At 43.4% G+C, this 21736-nt stretch overlaps 4 protein-coding genes across 13 annotated transcripts; 3 read left to right on the top strand and 1 right to left on the bottom strand.

The window, feature by feature from the left end:
• The first annotated feature begins 1198 nt into the window (after window positions 1-1198).
• On the top strand, window positions 1199-5518 carry LOC108651532 (clavesin-1). The gene is made up of 3 exons (XM_018101321.3): window positions 1199-1423; window positions 4088-4830; window positions 4897-5518. Coding segments are annotated over exons 1-3 (999 nt in total). The 5' UTR covers window positions 1199-1422; the 3' UTR covers window positions 5152-5518.
• LOC108651529 (uncharacterized) lies at window positions 5228-10086 on the top strand. 6 transcript variants are annotated; one of them, XM_089259624.1, is made up of 8 exons: window positions 5229-5363; window positions 5573-5594; window positions 7792-8087; window positions 8230-8333; window positions 8393-8537; window positions 8612-8804; window positions 8930-9096; window positions 9393-10086. In XM_089259624.1, exons 3-8 carry the CDS (start codon window positions 7839-7841, stop codon window positions 10005-10007), a joined length of 1473 nt encoding a protein of 490 aa, XP_089115750.1. In that variant the 5' UTR covers window positions 5229-5363; window positions 5573-5594; window positions 7792-7838; the 3' UTR covers window positions 10008-10086. The 6 variants fall into 6 exon arrangements, with proteins under 6 accessions (XP_089115748.1, XP_089115750.1, XP_030238273.1 ...); XM_089259622.1 differs by lacking the exon at window positions 5573-5594 and having other exon boundaries at window positions 5228-5363; XM_030382413.2 differs by lacking the exon at window positions 5573-5594 and having other exon boundaries at window positions 5237-5363; window positions 7787-8087.
• Window positions 10087-10287: 201 nt separating this feature from the next.
• Window positions 10288-19128, top strand: LOC108651526 (uncharacterized). 4 transcript variants are annotated; one of them, XM_089259618.1, is made up of 8 exons: window positions 10288-10308; window positions 10482-10721; window positions 14831-14917; window positions 15884-16182; window positions 16256-17179; window positions 17235-17816; window positions 17875-18091; window positions 18150-19128. In XM_089259618.1, the coding sequence occupies exons 3-8, from the start codon at window positions 14855-14857 to the stop codon at window positions 18387-18389; spliced, it is 2325 nt and encodes a 774-aa protein (XP_089115744.1). In that variant the 5' UTR covers window positions 10288-10308; window positions 10482-10721; window positions 14831-14854; the 3' UTR covers window positions 18390-19128. The 4 variants fall into 4 exon arrangements, with proteins under 4 accessions (XP_089115744.1, XP_030238266.1, XP_030238263.1 ...); XM_030382406.2 differs by lacking the exon at window positions 10288-10308 and having other exon boundaries at window positions 10390-10721; XM_030382403.2 differs by lacking the exon at window positions 10288-10308 and having other exon boundaries at window positions 10390-10732.
• On the bottom strand, window positions 18970-21485 carry LOC108651528 (protein odr-4 homolog). Of its 2 annotated transcripts, XM_089259620.1 has the most exons (6): window positions 21292-21485; window positions 21009-21183; window positions 20852-20942; window positions 20659-20784; window positions 20469-20516; window positions 18970-20219 (listed from the first exon to the last, which is right to left on the bottom strand). In XM_089259620.1, exons 1-6 carry the CDS (start codon window positions 21382-21384, stop codon window positions 19229-19231), a joined length of 1524 nt encoding a protein of 507 aa, XP_089115746.1. In that variant the 5' UTR covers window positions 21385-21485; the 3' UTR covers window positions 18970-19228. The 2 variants fall into 2 exon arrangements, with proteins under 2 accessions (XP_089115746.1, XP_017956805.1); XM_018101316.3 differs by lacking the exon at window positions 20469-20516.
• Between the last annotated feature and the right edge of the window lie 251 nt (window positions 21486-21736).

Genomic DNA, 21736 nt, shown 5'->3' with positions numbered 1-21736 from the left:
ATAAGAGTGTGTTTCATTGTTAATGATTTGAGAATAAAAATCTGAGCTGTGAGATGTTATAGATATATGTATGTGCAAATTGGCTGAACTTGTTTAAAAGGGGAAAGGAGCTACTATATCTGGGACTTCTCAAACATTTTGCACAAAGATAAATCTCAAATAGATACGAAAAGCACAATCAAGTCTTACAAATGTGAATAGCTTTGCCATTTATCTATTGTCATCAATCTGCATAAATTATTATAATGTTTTTTTACTTAGAAAAAAAATGAGATATATCTATTATTGACCACATTTAGTTGCGCCAAGTGAAGCGAAATGATGCATGAGAATATTTGCTGTACCTATTGAGGCAATGACATCAATGGACGGATTTGAGCAATTATTTTGCGATTATTTGAGATATTTTAAATAATGATGCAAACTGCAGAGTCCAACCAAAAAAAGTCGTTATTTGTCAAGAACAAGAGTCAACTACCTTTATCGAAATAATCTTCTGCACAAGAGACAGCATAGCACGTGTAGTAATAAAGCCGTAAGAGCATACTATGAGAGGCTGACGTACTGCGAGATATTGGGCTGACTTTAGTCTCTGAACAGTATACAGTTTTGGGCAGAGCTATAGGCTACAAGAGGGGTTAATGGAAATGGCCTTTGATATGGGCAATTAAGAAATCAACGTATAGCATTGCAAGTGTAACTAAAATGTACTAATTGTAATGGGCACTAACTGAAATAATTTTAGAGCGTAAAAATATATACTCTATATATGTATATGTTGGCATAGGTATCTCTTTCTATGTATAATTATAGCTGACGACGAATTTATGTTCTTCTTATTATTATTTCTCAAATTATGTTAATGCATGCATACGTACGTCGCCCGAGTGTGTTTAGACTTGAGCACGCACTGCCATGTTTAGTGGGGGCTTATTGATAATTTGGCCTCTGATGTCTAACCTGGTTAAAAATATAAAACGTAAAACAATAGAGCGCACGTCATCATAGACCAGGAATAGAAGCAGGAGTAGCTATATTTAAAGCACTCGGACTCGTTTGGCCCACGGTGCGTTTCGACTGCTCCGACGCCCGTTCAAATGTCACTCGACTCAATGCTGTGTGCGCCGTCAGCTGCTCAAAAGCCAATTGAGTGGAAGTGCGTTGAGCGCGGCTTAAATAAGTTTTCAGTTAGCCAAAAAGCGTCAGTTTCGCTCAAAGCGTCTCCACGTTCACAACGTTCGTCGTCGTCGTCGGCTGGGCCAAAAAAAAAAAAGAAACAAAGAAAACAAAAAACAACAACTTTAATTTATTTAACCTGGCGCACAAGTAAACCATATTTATATAAGTTTTTGGCGAAGTTGTGAAATTAAAGTGTTTTAGCCAAAAGCGCGCAAGCCAATCAGTTTGAAACGGATTTCTAAAAGTGAGTTCATGTTGCATCACTTACATAATAGGGGAAAGGATATGGACAAGAAAAAAAAAACTCACACCTACACACACATGAGAAAAATACAAGCAAATCTGCAGCCGAAGAAAAACTTTCGCTTTCACCGAAGCACCACATGGCTTGAGCTTTTCTCAAGCTTCAGTCGAGTTAGTTTTATTTATTTTTCTTTCGACTACTATGCTGCAACATCTGTGCGGATCAGATCAAATATCAAGCTGAAGTTCTGGGCAATTATTGGACCTGTTCTTGGCTTTCACTTGCAGTCTGGTTACACGAAATTTCGTCAAGTGTATTTATTAATCGCTTATGTAATTTTGTATTTCTGCATATCTGCGATCTGGTATTGGCCAATAGCGGCGGTGCGATTGCTCAACCGACAAGTCAATTAAAATTACGCGCTAGTTGGTAATACGCTATACGTTAACATTTTGAATGTTAAGCCAAAGGCCCGTGCGGCAAGGCCAACGCCATTAAAAAAAGTAAATAAAGCGTACGGACACAGAGTCTATGCAATCAGCGTCTATGTGACTTTTCAGTTATGAATACCCATATGTATATATAGATACAATTGCGTGTGTATATAGACATACCACATATTCATTGATATTCAGCGGCGATCACAGTTTAGCAACTGCAGTAACGGTCACACTATTGTGACCTCGCTGTGCGCACACCATTCGCATACAGACCCCCAAAAGAAGAGTCGACAAACATTCGACATTTCGTATACAATGTGCCTTGGGGGCTTTTATATAGAGTTCCCAATCGATAAATGTTATGAATTCGTACAGTCGAACGTGTTGAGACTTGACAATTAACACTTTCAGCTAATGAATTGTGTATTTTCTAATGATGGCGATTCATTCAGTTGCATTCTAATGATCGAGAGATTACGTACTCGCCCATTACAGCCACTTGTAGAATTAGTATTCATGTTAAAAGGTTTCCTTCCACTTCAATGACAAAGTGTTAAATATTAGTTTAGCTGCAGTAGATTTCTTAAGTGGGAGGCTTAATGGGAAGTTACATCGATATCCGGCATATGCGATTCGAGCTAAAGTTTGAGTGAATTGTAAACCTGGAGTTGAAAGCTTTGCCTAAGCCAGAAACTCGTTTCGAGTGTCTTCCGCTCTTGCACTCTCGCTCTCTCTCTCTCACACACTCGCTCACTCTTCTTTTTGGCTGCTGGCGCTTTGTTGCTGTACTTGAGTTTTGTCAGATTTGATGCTATGATGTAACCACGAAGCTAATTGGCCGAGCGGATGCAGAGAAAGAGCGAACAAAAGAAAACACAAATTGCACGTCGCAAAGCTCAGCTTGAAATTTTCGCTCTCCTTTTCCTGCTGTTGCTTCTGCTGCTGCTGTTGCTGCTGTTGCTGCTGTCTCCTGTAGCGCATATGGCCATATGACCCAAAAACGCAATCGTCAATAACTACACACATACATATATATACATGCACGCCCATATGTACATATGCCCATGTAAACTGGGCATAGTCAAAGCAGGGCATATTACGAATTTTTGCTTTGTTTCTTTTTCTTGGTTTTTTTTTTTTTTGAGCAGTGTCAAAGCCCCGCACTCTTCCTCTCAGCTCACATTGAAATCTGTGTGAAGGCCATGAAAGTGAAAAAAACATCAAATAAAACTTGATTTAACGCCGTCCACTGTTATGGCCATCGCTATGGGAGTCTGCTCATAAACAGTTTGTTGACCAAAATCGGTTCGTTTTCTTTCTTTCTGTGCAGCGGCAAGCCAATTAATATGGCCATTAATACTGCGCAGAGGCAATGCTTTATTTATCTCAAGTATATACCTTCAATTGGCCATGTTCAAGTAGCCACTGGCCAATGACAGATACAGTGCCTGCAAGCAGTTGACAACTGCTGCAGGTGATATAATCATCTGCTGCTCTGCTGCCTTTATCTCTTCGCTGACCTTCGAACCAAATGGGTTTTTGAGCGTGTAGAAATTTAAATGAGCTATCATCGTATGATGTGCTCGAATCGGTGTTCATATGCAAAACGAACTGTCCCTTCATTTTGGGTCATGGTCAATGGACCGGTGGCTAGACAAAAAGAAGCCAACTGGTTAATGCCCGCAGTTGATCACCTGTGGCTGTGGCTCTGTCGATGGCTGTGGCTGTGGTAATTTCAGCCTGATAGAAATCAGCAGCTCTCTTTTTAATCGATGCTTTGGTTTTTTGTTTTCAATTTGCCAACTCTGAGGCTGATAAACATATGCAGATCCATAGATGTTTTGACACTAACTAATGCGCGGCAGCTGAACCCACGCAACATTGATTGCCATAAAACCCAACACAGCCAAAGCCAATGACCCAAGTTTAAGAGAAAACAAACTTGAATGCAGGTGGGCCTTAATTGTATCTGTGTACCTGCGTCTGTGTGTGTCTGTGTGACTGCTGATTAATGTAGGTTAGTAAACAGTAGTTAATACCCAAAGTTCGATGAATTTTAGCATTTTAGCAACGGCTTCGGTGCCTGACCAAGGCCAACTACACAATTAGTACTATTCGCTGTATACACCGCTTATACGTAATAAATCGTTTTTCGTTTCTTTCTGTATACACTTTAATTGGCTTTCAGCGGCTATAATAAACATAATTGTATCTATTCTTGCAGTGCTGGAAACTGAGGTGCGGCAACAACCCAAGCTCAATGGATCCTCATCCAATGACAAGGACTTTGATCCGTATGTTTGCTCTCTGAGCGCTGACCTGAAGGCGGTGGCCTGGGAGGAGCTGCACGAGGATGAGAATATACGGCGACAGGCCTTGGCTCAGTTCCGCGAGTGGATTGCCAAGCATCCGCACATCAAGAAGTGCCGCACTGATGCGATCTTCCTGCTGCGTTTTCTGCGCACCAAGAAATTCTCAGTGCCCGCTGCTTGCGAGATGCTCGAGCGCTATCTGACCATTCGCCAGTTGTATCCCCAATGGTTCCAGAAACTGGACATCAATGATCCGGCCATCAATGAGATCTTCGATGCCGGGTATTTGGTGCCGCTGCCGCAGCGCGACGCGACCGGGCGTCAGGTGATCTTCTCGGTGGCCGCCAAGTTCGATCCCTACAAGTTCACATCGGTGCAGATGGCGCGCGTGCACAGCCTGATCTGTGAGTCGCTGCTGGACGAAGAGGACTCGCAGGTGTCGGGCTATGTCTATGTGAACGACGAGAGCGGCATGAACATGGGCTTCGTGAGTCTCTGGTCGCTGACCGATCTGCGCAGCATCATGAAGTGCATTCAGAACTCGACGCCCATGCGCCACAAAGAGACACACTTTGTCAATATACCCCACTATGCCAATCGCATCATTGAGCTGGGCGTGTCCATGCTCAGCGACAAGCTGAAGAAGCGCATCATTGTAAGTCAAGTTGATTCTCTATATATATATTTTTATCAACTCTATTAATAACTGCTTCTTCGACAGGTGCACAAGAACGTGGACGCATTGAAGACAAAGATGGATCCAGCCATTTTGCCCAAGGAATACGGCGGCACTGTTCCCATCGCCGACATGATACGCGAGTTCAAGGCTAAGCTGCTGCAGCGCCGCGCTGCGATCCTCGCCTTGGACGACATGCACATCGAGATCACCAAGGAGGCGGCCAACTTTGCGGGCAACGACGTGGGCGACATTGATGCCGGCGTCGTGGGTAGCTTTAGGAAACTGGAGGTGGACTAGTTTTAATGTCCAGTTGGGCTTTAGATTAGGCTAGGCTAGGTCAGAATACCATTGAGACATTTGACAACACACACACACACAAACACATACACATACACAGTCGAAAGGCAATCAAAATTAATTCGCCTTTTGGCAGCATAAATCCTAAATTATAAATATACAATTATTTACGGCCGGGACTGCAGCATCAAATTTGGCACAGACATAGACAGGTACCGGAATCTGAAGTTGTAGTTAATAGTTGTTTCTAGTTATATACACATACACACACACACACACACACACACCCACACATGTACACAAACATATTCATGCACACCTCTATTGTGTGCATGCATGCTATTTAAATATATTTACCTTGTTCAAATGACTGTCTTGGTTCTTTCTATTGCTTACCGTAAAGAATTCGCGTTTATTTCAGATTGCAGACGTTGCTCAAAGAGGTATGTAAACAGACGTTTATGTTCCTAGAATATGTGCAACTGGCAATTTTATTGTATTATTCTGACAAGAAATTCATTAACATGGAATCAAATTCAAACGAATTTTCGACAAATTAATATAGGGTAGATTCCAGTTTAATTTGATATTTCTTATTGCCATTGCAAAAACGACCAACTTTTGTTGTGTGAAACTTTGGAAGCATATTAAATATAGTCTTACAGCATATATTTAGAACTTAGACATTAATATGAAAAGGGGAATTCAAATGTTTTCTATATTTACTTTTAATGGTAAGCCAACTCAACCTTAAATTAGGGTCAGTTTTTTGGAAGTTGACAGTTTTATCAAGAGTTTCGATAAAGAAATGATACATTTTATTGCTCTACTTAAATACCTAATCAATTAAACGTCAAGCTAATCAAAATGTATACCTCTCAAATATGCTGTTAGTCTTGATATAGAATTCGGAGTTATGATGTAGCAGTTTTCCCAGAAGTGGCATATTTATAGTTCTTGTTGTTGGCAAACATTTTGGCAAAAAAAAATAAAAATAAAATAAAATTCCTAGAAGCTTAAAATCAATGTAGATAAAAAATGAATCATTCAATTGTTTTTTTTTTTTTAATAATATGTAGAAGCAAATGAATTCTAAATGACTGTTTTGACCAAGTTATAAATGATTAAATTATTTAATGTAGATCGCGGGAAATTAATTGTTTTGAATGTCTAGAGAGAGAGCTGAGATCTTCACAACCCAGAACTTGTTGAATCCATTGTAGCGCATTAGAGAGTCGCACAAGCTCAGCCGCTGAGAACTTTTGTTGTGCCCATAATTGTTGTTGCAATGCGATAACGGTGACACAGACGACGACAAAGACGACGACGACGGTGAGAGAATCTTATTGCATTTTTGAGCAAGAAAGCAACGACAATCAAAGCTCGAGGTATGAAAGCGTAAAGTTATGTGTGTGTGTGTATGTGTGCTTAAGTATGCTTGCTTGTACTCAATGTTTATATGAGAGAATGTGTGTGAGTGTACAAAGTTGCGAGAATGTGTGTCGGCATTATGATTGTGTATGGTTTATTATTATGACCGCATACGAAATAATTTCCAAGTTTACATTTCAGTTGAGCGTTGGATCAGCTGGAGAACGGAGAACGGTGAACCGAGAACCGAGAACGCGAGCACTGAGCATTGAGCAGCGATCGTGGAGTGGCTAGCGTTGATCGTTGATCATCTCGAGTTGTTAATTGTTGCGCTTTGTGACCGTGCTAAATGTTTCGCTTTGTGGCCCGGGCTTAGGCATGTCGACATCAGCTGCCGCCGCCAGTGGTTGAGCAATTGCAGAACATAGAGCGACACAGTTATTCCATGTGTATAAATAGTCTGACAAACGAGGTCTTCTTTAAACTCTGTCTGTGACTTTCTCGCTGCTACACTGAGTATTGTCGTCGATTGTATTGATAAAGTGTAAGTGCGACAAGCGCCACGTGCGGTACGTTCTGGCGGCATACGGGGTGTATGCGCAATAATGTTAGTCATCAGCTGTGCGTGAGTGTGTCTGTGTGCCTGTAATTTATTATGGGGTCAAAGACTTTTGCCCAAAATCCCCATCAGCTAATAAACAGCTCAGATTCTAAAGATAATACCCGCATGCATATTGTGTTCATTTGCATATGTGAATGTGTGTGCTTTCGTTACACACATGTGGGCATGTAAGCTGAGCAACCTGCCAGTTGCATGTCAGCAGCCAATTCGCTACTGGGCACTTGCACGGCACGAGCAGCTGCTCTCTGAGCGCGGCAAGAGAGCGCTGGCGCTAACAGACGGTGAGCATTTGGAGCGAGGCGAAAGCTTTGCCGCGAACAGCTGTTTGAGCGGGAGCTTATCCAAACGTAGCTTTCAACTGGCTTGCGCTCAGAGCATGTGATAAGTGGAAGGCGCACTGGAAGCACGCACACACACATACATACATATATGCAACTACTTCAATTACAATTGAGAGTGCGGGAGAGACAAAGAGAGCGCGCATGGGGCAATTGAGCATGGGCGGTCGAAGTGGCGTTGGCGGCTCGCGTTTCGTGTTTAGCGTTTATCAATACGGAGTACGAGTCGTAGATAAGAACTCTGAAATCATTTATATAAATTGAATTATCACCTCTTTCTCTTTCACACATTCGCATGGAAAAGCACAGAAGACAGCAGTGCAGTGCAGTTGAGCGGCGACGTTAACTGGAACAACATGAACAAATTGCGAACTCTGCTGCCGGGCCAGCATGCCAAAGACACAGCGCGCAATTCGGTCGCCCTGGAACCGGAGATTGGCTTCCAGATAACCATTGAGACGCACGACCCAAAGGAGGGCAGTCAGCAGAGCTTTGCGGGCTCAAACGGTACGGCGGGCGTACCCGAGTTGAATGTGCACCTGATTGCGGCGCGACACCTGCCTTCCCTATTCGGCTTCAAGATCGTTCAGGGCTATCTAATAAAGGTAATTAAAAGCTTTTTGTCTTTAGCCTTCGATTGCATTTGTTTAATTAGAGTGCGAATGAAAACCTGTCTGAAAAAATACTATATAAATATTTTGTATAGATAGACTCCATAAAATTGAACGCGTTTTCGATTTCTTGCAGGTTAAACTGTTTCCCGGCACTAAGCGCTTGGATAGCAGCGTTCAGACCAACACATGGCCCAAGTTCAATGAAAATTTCAAGTTTCCTCTAGTGCCAGACATTAAGTAGGTATCTTGAGATGACATCCGAATCACATCCACTAAGACCTCTTCTCTGCCAATAGGCCATCCCTGAAGCATGGCTCCGCCTTCTCCTCCAGACGCCAGGTGCAGAGACGCACGAGTGGCGACACTTCCGCACCTGAAGAGCTTTTCGCCGGCCAATTCGTGGTGTTTACAGTATATGCTCTGCTGGAGCTGCCTGCCGCCGTAAGTCAACAGTTGCTGTTGTTCATATTCGTCTAATTTGTATCTATGTAGGTTAAATAAATAATGCCTTCCAGAGTTTCAATCGATTCAACAAGACCTATCGCTCCCTAAAAGATAAGAGCTCCACTTTCGTGCAGCGGCTCTCCTCCGGCGAAGTCCAGACTGAAAATGGGTCAACGCCAAAGAATGGAAAGAGCAAGAAGACAACAGAAAATCCTAGGGATGCCATGCCACCGTTAACAATAAGTGAATCACGTAGAAATATAGGTAGGTATCTTATATACTATTTATAATATAAGTAAATGTGACTAATATTTTTAAGTATTTAATTTGATAATGGTTTACTGATATACATATTTACATTTCTGTTTAAATTTCCATATGCGATTTAGGTTCCGTCACTTGCTATCTGGAGCCGAAGCTGTTTAAGCGCAATTCTCGCACCGGCTGCTATTCGACTGAGGAGCTCTGGCTGCCCATTAAAGATATAACCACAACCGTTTCAAAAACAACGCCCAGCAACAACAACAACAACAGCAGCAGCAGCAGCAGCAGCAACGTAAGCTATCAAAACAAACAAGTTGACATGCAGATTTGACCAAGACTTGACTCAACTTTATATGTTTATAAATATTGTATGTACATGTAGATGACAGCCGGGTGTCGAGTGCATAGCTTCATAAGTTAGACGAGCATAAAAATGAAATTAGTATGTGCATTTAATGTGGCCTAGAGAAAGTTGGCCAAAAGTAAATTGCGATGACTGCGTAACACACAAGACAAACAAACATATGCAGAGACAACGAAAGCAGAGACTGACCCTTGACTCGCTTTTATTTTGTTTTGCTTTTACAGCTCACGAATGCGCCCAAGGGCGTGGTGGAGTTGGCGCTGGAGGTGCGCGATCTCAGCGAGAGCGAGGGCACGGGCCCTAGTCCGCAGCCCACGGAGACGAAGGACATTCCAGTGGCGGCAGGTGCCAACAATTGGCAGCGCATGACGGCCGAGGTGAAGCGCAAGATGGGCATCAGCAATGTGGCCAATGGGGCGGGTGGTCCACTCATGCTGCGGGTAACGACTTCGCGAATGCGCTGCTCCAACAAGGTCAAGGATGAGCTGGAGGCAACAGCCGGCGGCGGTGTCTATGTGAAGACCACCGTGTTCGAGCACGGCATCTATGTGGATGCCTGGAAGTCGCCCGTGTTCTTCCCATCATTATCCACCAAATGGGACGGCTCTGGCGGCGATGAGGCGACCATATGTGTGCCATTGCGCAGCCTGGATCAGCTGGAGAACATTGTGATACGCATTACGCTGGCCACCAAGCTGAAAATGGCCAAGAAACTGGTGCTGGGCACGGTTATAGTCAGCGGCGCTGACAACGCCTCCGAGTCGGGCATGGAGCAGCTGCGTCTGCTGCGCGATTCCCCGCTCAATGAGCGCGTGGCCACGTGGCACTGTTACCACTAGCTAAGCTAGCCAACTTTAAGAATAGTTCCAAATCGCAGTTTGTGTTTAAGTACATATATGATTAAATTTATATGCTCAAGTCACTTTTTATTGTTATTGAAATGGTATTTGGATTCTCCGTTAGGCGCTGGTTTATGACCATGGCCATATTTAGGGACTGGCCACGGAACCAGGTCGACGCTCTAAGCCATTTCATGCTCAGGGGTTTTCACACTTTTTGCGCAGTATTCCCAAAACCAAAGGCGAACGTCTGTGGCCCACTGTGCGAGCGCTAAAATGCTGTCTGTGTGTGTGTGTGTGTGTCTCTCTCGCTGTGTGTGTGCGTGTATGTTGCGAGGAAAATAGTCGCTGGCAGCATCGAACGCAACGTTTGAAGCGCTCGGCGTTGGCGTTCAGTTCTCGAGAAGACGGCGTCGCGATCGGTTGGTTGCCTCTGTGTGTGTGTGCGTCTGCGTGCTTTATTTGGGCAGCGAGGCTGAGGCTGAAGCTGTAGCGAGTTGTTGGTCTATATATGAAAATCCAAATCCAATGTAAAAATATAACAAAAATTATTTAAAAACCACAAAAACAACAACCCAAAGTGCAAAAATAGAAAATTTAAGAAAAACAAAACTGAAAAAAAAGTGCGAAAATAAAACACGAAAAAACTTTGCAATTTTTTGGCGGCAGCTTTTGGTGGTTTCTTCAATTGAGTTGAGCGCACCCTGTTTGCAGGTATTGGCCAGGTAACCGGCAGGCAGCCTTAGCCTCTAATTGATGGGCGCCTTTCGATCGATTAGCATGCAAATAATACCAATAATAGATCATTAAACGTACGCGCCAACCAACGGAATTGTTCAATTGAATAGCGATCAAAATCGCAGCGACAATATATAGAGATGCGGCCTTAAATAGATGTCGTCATTCCATTTCATTGAGTTGACGGATATATACAGGCAGGCATATGTGCATATATTTATAAATTTATATAAACATACAGATATGTATGTGTGCATGTGCGTGTGTGAGTCTGTTTACATATATGTATGTATGTACTCCCAGTGCAGCGCTAGTTATGAGTGCATCAACAGTTTCATTCATAATAAAAAACAATATGCAAATTCAAACACACACACACACATGCATGCATGCATGCGTGCATTAAGCGCATGTGTTATAAATATGTTGCCTGGGCGCTTATGCCAGGGGGTGGCGACGCATTTAATGTGGCATCTTAGCGATTGCAGCGACAGCGGCGCCGAATCATGATTTATGGCCAACAGCATCCGTTTTATATATGTACATACACATGTATATGCATGTATACATAACATAAATACCTAAACAGTTGTGTTTTATTTTGTCACCAGAGTCTAGTGTATATTTACTAAACGAATCGAATTCGAGTTCGAATATAAACGAACTGGAATGCCACAAGTAAATAAACTGCAACTACGACTTGACACAACTGCTGAACTTCCTTTAGTTTGCTATCAGCTATCCAATTCCGATTAGGATTTAGGTTTTTCTTTCATCCTTCTATAAACACGCGAGTAATAAATAAACTAAAGTCGCGACTTGACAACTGCTCAACTTCCGCTGTGGCTGCCCATCTGCACATAAGTAGCAGCATGCGAGTGTGAGTGTGTCCACACACACTTATAGTAAGACGAGAACTGCCCACGAGCAGAGCAGCCGCTGCCCACTCGAGACATAAACAACAACAAACCCCCACATACTAAAAAGCCACAGTAGCGGCGATTCGGCTGACTATTTTTTGTCGTGTTTCATTTTATTTTTCGTAAGCGTCATTAAAATTGCATTTCGTTGAACTGGCGCCCCGCTGTGCCCCCGCAGTCGCGGCTGCCGCTCGTGCATCCATTGGCTGCCACAGGCGGCTGTGCCAGACTTGGCGGCTGCCTCTAGTGGCAGGTGGTGCGCCCAATTCCGATGACTATCGAGCATTTAACTAACGCGCGGCTACTGTTTTTTTCTCTCTTGGTTTTTTTCTTTCAGCTCTCTTGGTTTTGCGTAAATTTTCATTCATGAAAAGCTCATTCGAGTAAGAGCGAGCCGCTTGAGTGTCTATGCGACTATCAAATGCGCTTATATATTGTGCAATTAGGCTTAGAGAATGATTGTGATAATCTTAAAATAGTTGAGGTGATGAAAATCGCATATAATGATTGATTTTAAAGAAAGTTTTTAAGATATACACAGGGACAGACAGAGAGAGAGGGAGAGAGACAGATACGAGGAGGGAGATAAACAGAGATGTAGATAAATATATAGAGGGATAGACAATGAGTATAAGGAAAAGGGGATTAATGACATAAATAATAAAGTATAAAGGAACATGAAGTCTAGGTCTAGAATCAGATTTTTATAAATTCATACCCAATAGTCGTAGCTACCCTATGCGACCCTTGGGCATAAACAAACCCACTAAAGTCATAACAAGTGGTGTCTACTTTTCCACAATCTCTATTTAGTTTTTTTAAGCCCTATGACGACATGTCAAGGAATTTGGCAAATGTTTTTCATTGTTAATCTCGTAAAATTGTAACATTTTAATCCCACTTAGTCTGGGTGGGGTATTCAACAACATACATATATCTATAAAATGACGAACGGTTTGTTTACACGACGGCTGCGCATCCGCGTCTGCGTCGACAGCGGTTGCTGCGGTTGCTGCTGTTGCTGCTGTTGCGGGTGATTTGCGGTCGCGCTGCGTTCTAAATTAAGAAGAGCCGTTTTTTATGTGCATAGCTATATACATACATATAATACATATATATACATATATACATAGACAGATAGGCATGTCGTCAGGTGTTTAAGAATAGTTTTCTAGTGGTTTTTTTTCTGATAATGCTGAATATTCCCCACAAACACACACTCACACACACACACATACACCCAGTCACGCATAAAATAATAAAGTGCTGCTCTGTTACTCAACCTTAAATTATGAGATCGCTGCACATACGAGATGGACGAGCTGACAGATACAGAAGCATGTTTGGACAGCCAATTAAAAAATGAACCCGTAAACTACATTCTGTTATTTATGACCCGAGCATTTTCACTCTATGGCAGGCAATATTTGATTAGTATGAAAATTGCAAAGAAGGGCAGTGAAATTTTAAAGATTAGGGAGAGATTGAAATGGAAGGGGAATGAGAAAATCTAGGAGTAAGCGACCGACCGGAGGGAGGGCTGGAAAAAAATATGAAAACTGAAAGCTGGATCAAGAAAGAAAGAGGAAGAAGCCAAGTATCAGAAGGGAAAAATAAACAAGGAGTATGAATAGAGTTATATTGATATATGTATGTAAGAAGAGACTGAGAGTGAGGCTCTAATAAAAGTAAAATAGTCAAAAGCTCGAAAAAATGCGATGTTATGTAGGTAATAAAATTGTTTCTATTAGCAGAAATCATTCCATTTTTCCTAATCGTATATTAAAGAGTTGGCTTTAAATCCTTGAAAAAGTCATTTATTCCAAGAGTTGCATTATTCTTAAAGCTGAAATGGAATTCGAGCGTAAAGTGCGGTAAATACTATATGCCTCGGAGGTAGCAGGTACACTTGCTGAATATGATAAATGATAAAGCAGCTTTTAACGCCCAGCTTTGGAATTGCCCCAACGATACGCTCACATTTCTATTGTTTAACTGAAATATACAATGTGTATATTGCCAGCATCTATTTATCGATTGCACATTGACATATGAATGGCTCGTTCATGGATTTTATGGTCATTATATAGTGGGGAATGGGGATTGTATATGGGAATGGGAATGGGGCAAAAACCAGAACGGCGAAGCACGACTGTTTTAGCCAGGCAGGCTGGCTGGCTGGTTGTCTGTCTGTCTGTCTGTCCCTAGTGCCATTTGGATGCACGTGTCGCCATAAAGGGCCAGCCAACCCGTTGCCATATACGCGAGCAGCCAAGATTGAGATCAAGTATATGAATGCATGTGCAGGCAAGATGTGATTGAGCAGGGGCATCTGAAACTGAAGCTGAATCTGAATCTGAATTTGGTCAGCATTCGGCATTCGGCATTCAGTATTCAACATTCAGTATTCACTATTGACGTAAGATCGATTGTACTTGCTTTTATAAAAAACAACAAATATACATTGTTTTATTCTGTTTTTTATTTTGGGCATTTACCAAGTGCTTCTGTTGCCACTTTAAATTCCTCTGTGTAACTCAAAGTTGATTTTAATGGCGAACTTTGTGCTCAGGTCCGGGAATGTTTTTTTTTTTTCTCTGATGTTTTTTTGATAAATAATGAATATATGTGTGTTTTTAATTTTTGCTTTCAGTCTGTTTGTAATTACATGTACATGAACATGTAGCTAATTAATTTCACTTTTATTTCATTTTCATTTCATCTGTTGCCCACGCGTTTGATAGCCGCTTCCTAAGGTCTCTTGCAAGTTCAAATAATTTTGCTTTGTAGTTGCGTCAATCTGCTCTACAAAACAAAATAATATATGCGGAAAAAAAAATCAGAAAAATCTGAAAATAAAATAAACCATTTCGGAATTGTTGCATTGTGCGTAGAGCGACGATTGTCTCTACTTCTGTTGCTGTACTTTGTGCGCAAATGAGTCGATTAGTTGAGCCAAATTAAACGAGTTAATTGCCTCTAAAGAGCATTGGCGAATTTCATATCTGACTGCGTTAGATCTACAAATAGATCATTGCGAATGGCTCGTTGCGAATATAGTCTATTGCCCAATCCTTAGCGTAGTCAGGGAAATTAGTTTAAATTTTTAATTGAGTATGACTTAACCTTTATATAATTCAATATTTAACTCTTCTCTATTCACAGCTGGAATACCATTAATCTGCGGGAATGCGTTTAATTTGCAGCTTCATCAAATGGCTGGCGCTGCTGCTGCTGCTGGCTCCCTGTCAGGTGGGTTTGAGTTTATAAATGATATATATGTACATATAAATGAATGATTGGCCTATCCCACTTGACACACACATATACACGCGCGCACACACACACATACAATGATGTCAATCGACAACAATTCCCTCGACAATTTGTCGATTGACTGCGACTGTGAATAATTAACAAATCTGTTTAAGCAACAATTATCTATGGCCAAATAAAGCCAAGCCATTGTGACCTTTTTCCGCAGTCATTGATATATTAAGTAGTTGACATGACCCCGAAAAACGTAACGGTAAACATACATACATACGTATGCCCTTGAATGATATTTCGAATAGTTCGCATTTCCGCTTGATTGCTCTTGTTAGTGTTACAGTTAGAAAGTCCGAATGGGATTCGAATCGGGCTAGGGCTGATTTATCGGTGACACTCAAATGGAATTCCAGGTGCAGCCTTGCCTTCTAGAGCACTCCATATCCATGTAGACTGGCCAATTAAACGAGTTCTTGAAGAAGATTTGTTTATACATCGAAGCGATCTACCGCAGCAGTAACGACGGAGCCAATATCAATTGTGGTGCTGGTGGTGGAGGCGTCTAAACCTATTTTGGATTGGAGCGAGACAGGAAGAAGGGATATGCCAGCCGAGGCTGGCAAAGTGAAATTGCTGTTATTTTTAGCGATGAGGCAGTGGGGAATGTCTTCGAGCTGGAAGCATAACTGCAACAGTCGGAGCAGACGAGAGCAATGACATCTCAAACGTAATGCAGCCCCTGCATCACACACACACACCCATATATATACATATATGTATTTTTACGCTCTGATTTATCCACGGTGATAAAAGTGTATGTGTGTGTGTGTGTGTGTCTGTGGTGCAGAGAGCGTTGGCAGACAAATTGAAATGTTGGCGACTCTTTTCGATGTTTGATTTTGGAGCCGGCTTTCGCTAATTTGTCTTTGTCCATTCGTTTCTTGACAGAGTGGACACGTGCAGGAGGCGAAGCGTCACCTACGCGCCGAGTTGCGCGACGTGTTGGGCCATCCCAGCTACCAGGGCAGCCATTGGCACAGTGGGCATCGGGTGCACAGGCTGCGCATGCCACATGCCCATCAGAGATGGACTGGCCGACGGCGCTCGATCAATCATCATCATCCCTTCAGCCGCTGGTCGCAGTGGACAACGTGCGACGAGGATTGCATCAGGCGGCGCGAACGCTTCTGCAAGGCCAAGCGTAAATGTGGACACACGAAGCACGTGGAGCAGCACAAGTGCTTGCAGTGAGTGCTAATTGCGGCTGACGGAGAGTAAAAGTGAATGAAATTTATTGCTCGTACTTATGTTGTCTTGCAGTTGTCATCCGGCAGTTAAATGGCATTCAACAAGCAATGTGCCGCAGCCCAATTTTCCAGCGCACTATCCCAATTCGCCACCAATTATTATAAATGCTGCAGCAGCTGCAGCGGGTGGATCATCCTATCAGCCGCATCCGACTGCCACATATGCCCCAGCACAGCTAGACCCACATCCACAGCCACAGCCCCCATCGTATTTCGAACCACACCCCCAGCCACAGCCACAGCCTCATCCCCATCCACATCCCTCTAGACATCCCCTACCAGATCCCTATCCCACTTCCGATGAGGAGTCTGTTGAGGTAGTGCATCGAAAGCCACCAAATTGGCCATCAATCGAAACCAGCACGGAGGAGCAGGAGGAGGACGATGAAGCGCATCCGCCTTTCCAAGACGATGAGGGCGACTTTTTTGTGCTGAAGCGACACCGACGCAGACAGAGGCCAAGACACAGCTCGCGGCATAGCTCGGAGCATAATTCCAGGCAGAGGAACAGACAAAAGCCTAGACTCGATTACATAGATGGCTACTCCAGGCAGAGGCATAGACAAAGACCCAGAGTCGACCACACTGAGGACGACTCCAGGCAGAGGCATCGACAAAGGCCAAGATTCGAGGACATTGATGACGACTTTGAGGATTACCTAGAGGGCAAATCGTTAAATATTGGACAGCGCTCCTTGGGCAGCGTTGAAAATGGTGGACTAGAGGGCGATATATTCCAGTATGAGGATTTTGATTTCGAGCCGGAGGTTCAGTACCCAGACTCGGAAGAGTTTACAGATGCGCGAAACATTAGCTGGCTACCGCCTGGAAAGGAGCGGAATACGCCAGAAGGATTAATGCCACGTCATAGACGCCTCTACTCCAAGTGGAGTCGCTGGACCAAGTGCTCACCAAAGTGCACCACGAGGCGCTATAAGTGAGTGCTGTCGAACCCTCCCTTTAATTTGCGTCTAATCTGAAATCTTTTGCAGAAAGTGCCGCATCAGCGAGCAGTGCGGCCGCGAGGTGCTGCGCGAGATCGCCTACTGCTACACGGAGAACAGCTTCTGCCAGCAGTGGCTGCAGGCCCAAGTCCAGAAGGTGCCCGCCTATGAGTCCCGACCGGGTCCAGTGACAGCGATGCGGCGCATGCACACGGAGCCGGGCTCTGGTTCACTGAGTCGAAACGAAGTCAATGTCATCATGAGCGGCAAGGGCTACCGGGGACCGGAGTACACTCCTATGAAGCTGCAATGTGGTTTAGTGCGCACTGGCCACCGCAACATGTACAACCTGCTGAAAATCATTGGCGGCAAGGCGGCACGCAAGGGCGAGTGGCCCTGGCAGGTGGCCATCTTCAATCGGTTCAAGGAGGCCTTTTGCGGGGGAACCTTGATCGCTCCGTTGTGGGTCCTCACCGCCGCCCACTGTGTGCGCAAGGTGCTCTACGTGCGCTTCGGCGAGCACAATCTGGACTATGAGGATGGCACCGAGGTGCAGCTGCGAGTGCTCAAGAGCTACAAGCATCCGAGCTTTGACAAGCGTACCGTGGACAGCGATGTGGCTCTGTTGCGGTAAGCAGTTCAAGGATTTTGTAAAGAAATGTATTTATTTGATCTCAATCATCGGCAGTCTGCCCAAGCCCGTTAATGCCACCAGCTGGATTGGCTACTCCTGCCTGCCGCGTCCCTATCAGCCGCTGCCCAAGAACGTGGACTGCACGGTCATTGGCTGGGGCAAGAGGCGCAACCGCGACGTGGTGGGCACCAGCGTGCTGCACCAAGCAGATGTGCCCATTATACCCATGGAGAACTGTCGCAGCGTCTATCATGACTATACCATAACAAAGGTGAGCTCTTCCGCAGGAAATCTTTTGTTGGTTCTACTACAACTGGGCGTACTTTTAGAACATGTTCTGTGCCGGTCATCGCCGTGGTCGCATCGACACCTGTGCAGGTGACTCGGGCGGCCCGCTGCTGTGTCGCGACTCAACCAAAGCGAATCATCCCTGGACCATCTTTGGCATCACTTCGTTTGGCGATGGCTGCGCCAAGCGCAACAAATTCGGCATCTATGCCAAGGTGCCCAACTACGTGGACTGGGTCTGGTCGGTGGTCAACTGCAACGGCAACTGCAAGTTGCACTAGATGGGAGGCATAGATTAGTACCCTTAAGCCTTGCCAACATATTGTAGTTATATTTATTTAGCCCGTAAGTCGTTATGTTTCAGAGGCTGTGAGATACTTGTTTACTTTTAAGCCCAACAGCTGGGCCCACTCATTCTGTAAATACAAATAGGCACTCTTCTAAGTATCGTTTGAATAATGTTTTCTTTTCTCTAACTAAACGTAGTTTATTTATTATCTCTACTATAAACAAAGCATAGCTTAATGTGAGTCAACTATGAGCAACAGAATTCAAACTAATATCCGAATGCAGATTGTGAATTCTTTTCAAATCGTTAGTAAACAGAGAAATTCTTCTAGAATATATTTTATACGCAATGCTCTTGTTTACAGCAACGAAATCTTTGCTGTTTATTATCGGACTCACATAGAATATATATAAACAGATCTATACTTCTGAGCAGTTGGTGCAATTGTTTGTCAGCAATCTGGCATGCCAGATATAGGAACCGGCGTCTATATATTGATTCGAATGGAATTAAGAAATCAGTTTTAGACATTGGATCGATACGCCTCACGCATTGTAATACCCTGTATAAGGTTTGTTCTGCATTAGTTTAGTTTATTACATTAGTATTAAATGCTGCCCGTCCAGGCTTTAATAATATAACTATATAACGGGACATTTTTACACTTCTTCTACTAAAAGTAAGAGTACACCTTGGTTTATAATATAATAATAAAAAAAACCATCACAAGATTTATGTTGCGCCATATCAAAATGGATTGGGCTGTGTGTTTTTGTGTGGTGTAATGGTTAGTCGAACATTCAACCAATAGCCAGCTTTCAGCTGCTTGCACTATCCGTTCATTGCGTAATGGAGAGCCACCGAGGCAAGCAGCACCAGGAGAGCCACCGCAATGCCTACCATATAGAGACTGCGGGACAATTCCCGCTTTGGCATTGTGCTGGTCAGCCTGCGGGTGTCCTCTCCTTCTGTGTCTGTTTGCATCGAATTGAAATTCACATCATCTGGCAGCCCCTCAGCGTCCAGATAAATTGTCTCCGGATCCAGCTCGACATCAAGAACCTGCTTGGCCTGAGCTACGACCACAGTGGGCGCTTCACCGCGGAACAAGTACTCAGAGAACTGCACCGCGTTGCCCGACGTACTGCTGCCATTCGAGGGTATGGCGAAGAACACGCGTCTCGGTGGCTCGCTTATGTAGACCGCCTCGTTGTTAACGTGTGGATCGGTCAGACCATCGCAGTAGACCTGGATGCGTGTGATCAGCGAGCGCAGCACATCGTCGCGCAAGTATCGCTTCACGTCTGCTATGCTGTTTCGTGGGTTGCAATAGACTCGTGAGAAGATCATGCCGCTCATGCGCAGAGTCCCACTGAACTCTCGCACTTTTATATCCTTTGGATCGTCCAGCTGACACTTGACGGGCATTATGATATTGGCCCTGATGACGCCACCATTCGAACTCTCAATGGGCGATAGTAAATGCATTGAAGATGCAGCCGAAGAAGCCGATGGGTTGGCTGCTCCTCCTGCTGAAGTGGTCGAACTTGTCTTAAGCTTATCATCCTTCAGTTTTTTCTTTTTGATGAACGTCTGCAAGTCCATTGTGTCGTCGATCAGTTCGTTCTGCAGAAATACCTCGCTAGCGATCAGATATTTGCGAATCGTCGATATAATGTTTTGAAACTGTTCTTCAATGTTAATGCGCCTCGTGGTATCCAGAATCGGTATGACATCATCCAAGTCGTAATTGCACTCAAACTGAATCCACTCGAACGGTTTCTCAACAAAGCGAAAGTCCATGTTCGAAAATGTGCCGCCGCTAGAGGGGGAGCAGAAATATTTGAATATATTAATAAAGTAGTTCAAGGCACTACGCGCAAAGCTCTACAAATATACAACATACATATGTATTTAGAGATAAACCGAAACACGTAAAATGCAATCCATAAAAAACTCGTACAGCTACCAAAACTAATTAATATATATACGAAAAATATAGGCCAAAATGGCCGAAAAAAACATTCAAATGAGTTGTGTAAGTACTTGAGTTTCAACATTTGTTATTTACCATATAATGCATTTAATGTTTGCCGTAAAATACGTTTTTTTGCAATGTCTATGTTAAGCGGGTGGCCAACAAGATAATTGATAAAGAAAAGATACATAAGTCAACAGTGGAAGTTCAGTGACAACCTAACCCGATTAGATCTCTATATATACATACAGATCCATAGATATGGATTGATATTCTCACTTACTTTCCATAGGTATAGTTTTTGCAGAGCAGAGTTTTGTCAGCCAAAGAGTAGGAAAGGAATACAAAGTCCGTTTGTGCCATGTCTGTGGTGTAGACTCCAAAGGAGTTGTTGGTCTTCAGTAACAAGCTGAAGGGATGCGAAGAGAGAGATTTACATTAAAATAGACTTTTATTTAGTTAGTCCAGGCACTCACTCATAGACATCAGAAAAAACTTTTTTGGCATTTTTAAACTCCTCGCTACGCTCATTCGCCACATCCGGACGCACGGAAGCGATGAATATGCCTGAAATTGATATATATATATATACGATTAATTGAATATATTATAGATAATAACACCACTGCATACCTATGACGTCGAAGGATCCGGGACACATTTTACTGGCGCTAAGCCATTGGGACGCCAGGGCCTGTGAGTTGATGTCGCGTATGGTTAATCGCACGTCGGTCAAATCTTCCAGGTCGGCATCTTCCTCGCTGTTGCGGGCCAGGTGAACAACAATGCTCTTGCTGACATCTGCTTGCTGCAAATTAGGGAGCGGTCAGACAAACATATGTATATAAATGCATGCAGTCAACAAAATAAACCTACGTGGCGACGGCCAGAGCAGCAAGCGCATTCTTGTACTTACGTGACCAATGATAATTCCGTAGGAGAAACTGTGCTCTTGAGCGCACTTTTCCAGATAGAGCTCATCGGATTTGCTCAAAAGCACTGTGCGCATTATATATAATTAGTTTTTCCAGCAATACAAAATTTTTTAGCAGTTTTGGGCTGACTCTAATGTTGATGGTATTCGACTATCGATATTATTGTTTTGTGATTGTCATGTCAGACAATGCTATCGATGTTTATGTTAAACGATAGTTTCGTTCACTTTTAGGGATGTGAGCGTGAATGTAATCTGGCGCCCATTTGAAATTGAAAATGAATGGACTTAATTATATACAAACAGGTGTTTTGTAGCAGGTGCAGTGTATAATGATGAATGAAGTAATTTTAAATTAAAAGGGAGCTGAAATGCGCTATTATATGAAGTAGGTAAAAAATGCTGAAAAAAGTTTTTTACTAAGATT

Source organism: Drosophila navojoa, chromosome 4, assembly GCF_054131105.1.
Source record: "Drosophila navojoa isolate 15081-1374.11 chromosome 4, UAZ_NAV_1.0, whole genome shotgun sequence".
Classification (NCBI taxonomy): Eukaryota; Metazoa; Arthropoda; class Insecta; order Diptera; family Drosophilidae; genus Drosophila; species Drosophila navojoa.
Note: the sequence above shows the minus strand (reverse complement) of the source record. Positions and strands in the feature narration are given on the sequence as shown.